Below are 5338 nucleotides of genomic sequence, written 5' to 3'. Positions count from 1 at the left end.
AAAGCGTAATGGACAATGCTTACCATATCATGGGATCACTTGATCCCTCTCGGTACATCTTATACGCTTTGTGTGTTGATCAACTTGATTCACTCTTGACTTAGTCTTAATCAACCTTGTATCGTGTCTTCTACTTGACCACTCTTCTGATAATTCCTTGAATAACACATTGGTCGACATATAAACTCCTTGAAACCAACAAATGGACTTTAAGAAATTTCTATGGACAAATCCTTCAAATATAACTCAAGACAACCATTAGTTCATAGAGTTTGTCATCAAATACCAAAACCAAACATGGGGCACCGCATGTTCTTTCAATGTCAACTTTAGTTGTGAAGTATGGTACTCCCTCTGTTTCTTTTTAGTCTGCATATAAAGTTTGGTCAAAGTCAAGCTTTGTAAAGTTTGACTAACTTTGTATTAGAAAATATCAACATTCATAATATGAAATCAATGTTATCAGATGGACCATGAAATGTATTTTTATACTATATAGTTTTAGTATTATAGATGTTCATATTTTTTAATATAAATTTTGTCAAATTTTGTGTAGTTTAACTTTGATCAAATTTTATACGCGGGGTAAAAAGAAACAGAGAATGTCAAGTTTCAGTTTTCTGAGGCAATTGTAGTTATAAAAACATCAGGCGGTGTTACTTCGTGCCACACGTGTGGCACTTACATTTGGGAAAAAAATAAAGCATTGCACCGGGTCTCTCCTGATCCGTTAGATATATAATTAACGGACAGGATTTCCCCCAGGTCCAGTAAACTCAGTTCGCCTCGAACTCCAAACCAACAGACCGAGCCTTCAAAGCTGAATCCCACCCAACTCAGCCCAACCAAGCCCAAGACCAAACCCTCGCAACCTCCCAGTCCCACCCACACAACCGAGAGAGATGAGCACCGGCGGCGCGGACAAGTCCGGCAGCGGCGGCGGCGGAGCTGGTGGGCCGGTGAAGACGCCGTCAGACTTCCTCAAGTCGATCAGGGGCCGCCCCGTCGTCGTTAAACTCAACTCAGGCGTCGACTACCGAGGTCCGTCTCCATCCCTGTCTCGTTTCCATAGCACCAACCCTAGGAAGCGCAGTATGTTTTGTGCGCAGTTTGGTAAATTCGGTAGATCCCCCGACCTATGAGACTTCTGTTGAGATAAACCAGGGCTACTGGGAGCCTGCTTGCGGATAACTTTTTATCCCGGAGGTTAGGTCGGAGAGCACGGAGGTTGATTTATCAGTTGGAGAATTACTAGATGCTTACGGTTATTTTTAGCTGTAAAATTTGGTCTTCTGCTAAGGAGGATAATTCAATGTTAGGTTTGTTGCCCTTTGCTTGAAGCTCACGTGGCAGCAGTTTATCTTGAAGAACTAGATATTACCAAATGAACTCTACTATTTGGGTTTCACAAATTACTTACGTCTCTCGGGGTTGTAGACAAGTTGGGAAGTAGCAAAATTGATTCAACAAACTTGTGCATTTTGATATGTACATTCATATGTCATGATATTCTAATTTTATGCACCACACATTTCAAGTGAAGTAATCTAAAGAATTTCGATATTGTTACGCAAAATGTGCATTGTAATCAAGAGATTCCTTCTATTGGGACCATTGAGATTTGATGTCATGCCCCCAAAACAGGTGTTCGACGGAACAGCCACCACACATTTATAAGCCCAACTTCATAAACATGCCAGGCTAAAATTTGTACATGTTCATCGATGATCATCGTTTTCTACCGCACACAAATCTCTAAAAACAAACTTTATAATTCTGTCCCATGGTGCTAAACCTACTGCCCACCATCATTAGTTTATGACCATCACTGCTGTTTGCTGCCAAAATCGGATAAGCAAGAATGAGTATGAAGTCACACTCAGCAAGCACGCACAAGAATATTAGATTACGCCGGCAAAAAAATATCTTTGGTGATTTACCAAGAATAACAGAATGTCAGGGATAACTGTTTTTTTATTAGAGAGGGAACTAATTGGTATCACAATTCACAAATGAACACGAGCTTCCTAACCCGGGGTTCACAGTCATAGGGGTGAAATTTCACACTTCTCACAGTCTGACATTAACAGTGTCTACTAAGACTCCGAACATTCCTAGAAGAGCAGAACTCTTTGATCCCCGAAGGCACAGCTACTCATTAGCATATGATAATTTGTCACACTTCATGTGCTTGAATCAAGTACAAAGCATGGAATAAAATATTTTGAACAAAGGTGAAGAACAAATTAAATAGATAACCTCCTGGATTTTGGGTGCATGCTTGCTTTATGCATGTTGAGTTCACTCTCAGTTTCACCTAGGTAGTTCCAGGCTTCCAGCAGTCACTTCCTTCACGTACAGAATGCTACTGAGACAAGTATCCTAGTTACTTCAGAGCTTGATTCCCACCACGGTTTGTGGTAGGTAAAAGTGAGAGTGCGGAATGTGCGACAGAAGTTATTTAATCACAGGAGCCTTAAATCTTACCTCAGAGCTTGATTCCAACCACGATTTGTGGTAGGTAAAACCGTAAAAGTGAGAGTGTGGAATGTGCAACAGAAGTTATTTAATTGCTGCCGCTGTGCTTCTCTGGATGACCCTTTGAGTAACCCTTCAAGACTTGAAAGATTTAAGGCTCCTGTGATTTCCGTTATTTTGGAATATTTTACTGAGGTAAAAAAAGTCATTAGATGTTTATTAAATTTTATCTTGTATGGATTAAAATTCTAAAATACAGGGTACACGAAGCACTGCACTGCAAGAACTGTAGCTAGTACCGTGTCAGTTAATTAACAGTTTCATTGAGTAGCCTAAAATTGTAGCTTATACATATGTTAGAAGATATAGTGATGAAAGGTGAAAGTGCACTGTAGCTATGCTCAGTGGCTATACTGCTATGGTGAGTGCCTCGCTAGTAAGAGGGTCAATAGAGTTATCCGCCTCTGGTGGTATTTGTGCTAATGTCTGTTCTGGTAAAGAAACAAAGTACTGTATTCTTGACGATATCCGTTTACCTTTTTAATCCATGTGACTTAACATTTGGGATACATGGAAACAGTAATGGTTATCTTTTCGTAAAACAATAGATATTTAGACACGAGGGTGCCCATTAATTTACATTGTTCTGCAATTTACTACTAGTATACTGTTTATCAGTAAGACTGCCCAAGTTAAATATAATAAGTAAATAGTAATAACCATTCTAGAATAACAAGATAACAAATGGTATTTCTCAGTGCATAGTCTTGTTGCATCAAAAGCAACTCCGGCAGTAACTGTAAATGGGGAGCAGAATGGTTAAGTGTCAAGCTGCTGGATACCTTCTTCAAGCTAGCAACCTCCTAGTGATATGTGCTTTTGTTTTGGTCCCTTTTTTATTCTCTCGTAGTCTCGTATGGACAAACCTTTGTGTACACTATGTGCATTAGTGACCAGTTGCTGCAAACTGTGCACTTAGCAACTGTAACTGTAATAATTGTTAAAAGTACACAGTGATACTGACCACACTAAGTTGAATGTCACTTCTATTGCATAGTTGCCGGATTCACTCAAAACATCATTGAACTCTGATCTGGATCGATTGATCTAGATCATGGTTCAAATTCGTTCGATTCGTTCCTGATTTGCGACCCAAGGACGAAGTCATAGGAACATGGGTGTCCATGCCCTCACCGTTGCTACATGACCGTGCTACCTCCGTCGCCATTAATTGCAGGCGAGGTGGGAGTAACGATCGACCAGGAGCACCGGCCATCAAGGAGCAGCCTGGACGTCATTGGGAGGAGACGGGAGGGAGCTGCAGTCAGCGCGGAGCAACAAGGACACAGCGCTGGGAAGACATGGGAGCAGGCTGCAGCGGTTGGGTAGGAGGAGGAGCAGTTTGTGGGGTTGGGACTGGAGGAAGGAAGTGAGGACGTGTGGCTGGTGGTTTTGACCTTAGTTTCTCAGGGAGTTAGGGCAGAAATGAGGAGGGTATTGACTTGGACAGTGCAGATCACTATTTGAGCATCCAATGGTTCTTGGTTATGAGAGAGGAAGTGGCACTTGCTGGGCTGGTCCAACTGCCTGGGCTGGTCCAACCAAATCGCAAATCCTATCAAGCCGATTTGCAAATCGTAGATGTATACCCCCTATCGAATTCAATTCATGGAAAATGGCGAATCGCGAGTCTAGTAACTACTCCCTCTGTTTCGAATTATAAGATGTTCTAGGTTTTTTATGAATCACATGTATCTAGACGCATTTCATTGCGTCTGATCACTCGTTTCAGTCTGTATGTAGTCCATATTGAAGTATCCAAAATATCTTATAATTCGGAATGGAGTGATATGTTCTATTGCTTGATGAGCACTACTGTTGCATTTGGAATTCCCATGCTTGGATACATACACCAACTCAGTTCATTAAGTGTACAATAAAAACAATATATGCACTAATTTATAGCAAATGCCGTCCCCTTATTTTTATCTTATATCCATTCGACTTAGCTAGCATCCAGACATGGTTATTCAAAATTTAATGATAGCGTTGTATTTACATCAACTCTGAACCAGGTATTCTGGCTTGTCTGGATGGCTATATGAACATCGCGATGGAGCAAACCGAAGAGTACGTGAACGGCCAACTGAAGAACAAATATGGCGACGCCTTCATAAGAGGCAACAACGGTATGTATGTCATGTATATTTCAATCAAACTCCAATTTGCCTGCCTTTTCTCCGTTCTGATTGCCTCTCGTTTGGGTGCAGTCCTATACATCAGCACGTCAAAGCGGCCCCTCACCGACGGAGCATAGGCCGAGTGGAGCATTCACATCATCATGATGTAATTTCAAGGTCGTTAACCCGATTATTGGTTGTGGTGATCTGACTGGTGCTGCCTTTTTCAATCTCGTACCTGTTGTCTGCTGTATTGCCTGCTGACAGAGACTTATCTGGAACATTTCGATTCGATGTTATCTGCGTTTTTAGCTTGGAGATGTTTGTGGCCAAGATTCTGCGATCAGGATATAGATAAGATTTGTGTTTTCATGGTCGTGTGCTGCTTAGAACAGACATTACGTGTCTTAAGACACACCCAGTGTGCTACCACCGGTGCGATGTTTATGTTGGCGCTTTGCTCTACAAACCTACACTATGTGTCAGCCACGACGATATTATCTCTTGCATGCGTTTTGGCATAATTTTCTCCTGTTGTTGCACACTATTGATTTCCTGAGTAATTTGTTCATGATGAATATGTTCAGCCGAATGGGGACACTCGCTGATTGTAGAACTGTAACAATCAGATCGTCAGCTCTGCCAAGGAGTCCATTAGACAGGCGTTGTGGTGAGATCCC

The 5338-nt window shown here is 41.6% G+C and overlaps 1 protein-coding gene across 1 annotated transcript; it reads left to right on the top strand.

The window, feature by feature from the left end:
• The first annotated feature begins 812 nt into the window (after window positions 1-812).
• On the top strand, window positions 813-5187 carry LOC119354972 (U6 snRNA-associated Sm-like protein LSm6). The gene is made up of 3 exons (XM_037621741.1): window positions 813-1041; window positions 4554-4667; window positions 4749-5187. The coding sequence occupies exons 1-3, from the start codon at window positions 903-905 to the stop codon at window positions 4793-4795; spliced, it is 300 nt and encodes a 99-aa protein (XP_037477638.1). The 5' UTR covers window positions 813-902; the 3' UTR covers window positions 4796-5187.
• The last annotated feature ends 151 nt before the right edge of the window (window positions 5188-5338 follow it).

This window comes from Triticum dicoccoides, chromosome 2A (genome assembly GCF_002162155.2).
Source record: "Triticum dicoccoides isolate Atlit2015 ecotype Zavitan chromosome 2A, WEW_v2.0, whole genome shotgun sequence".
Lineage (NCBI taxonomy): Eukaryota > Viridiplantae > Streptophyta > Magnoliopsida > Poales > Poaceae > Triticum > Triticum dicoccoides.
Note: the sequence above shows the minus strand (reverse complement) of the source record. Positions and strands in the feature narration are given on the sequence as shown.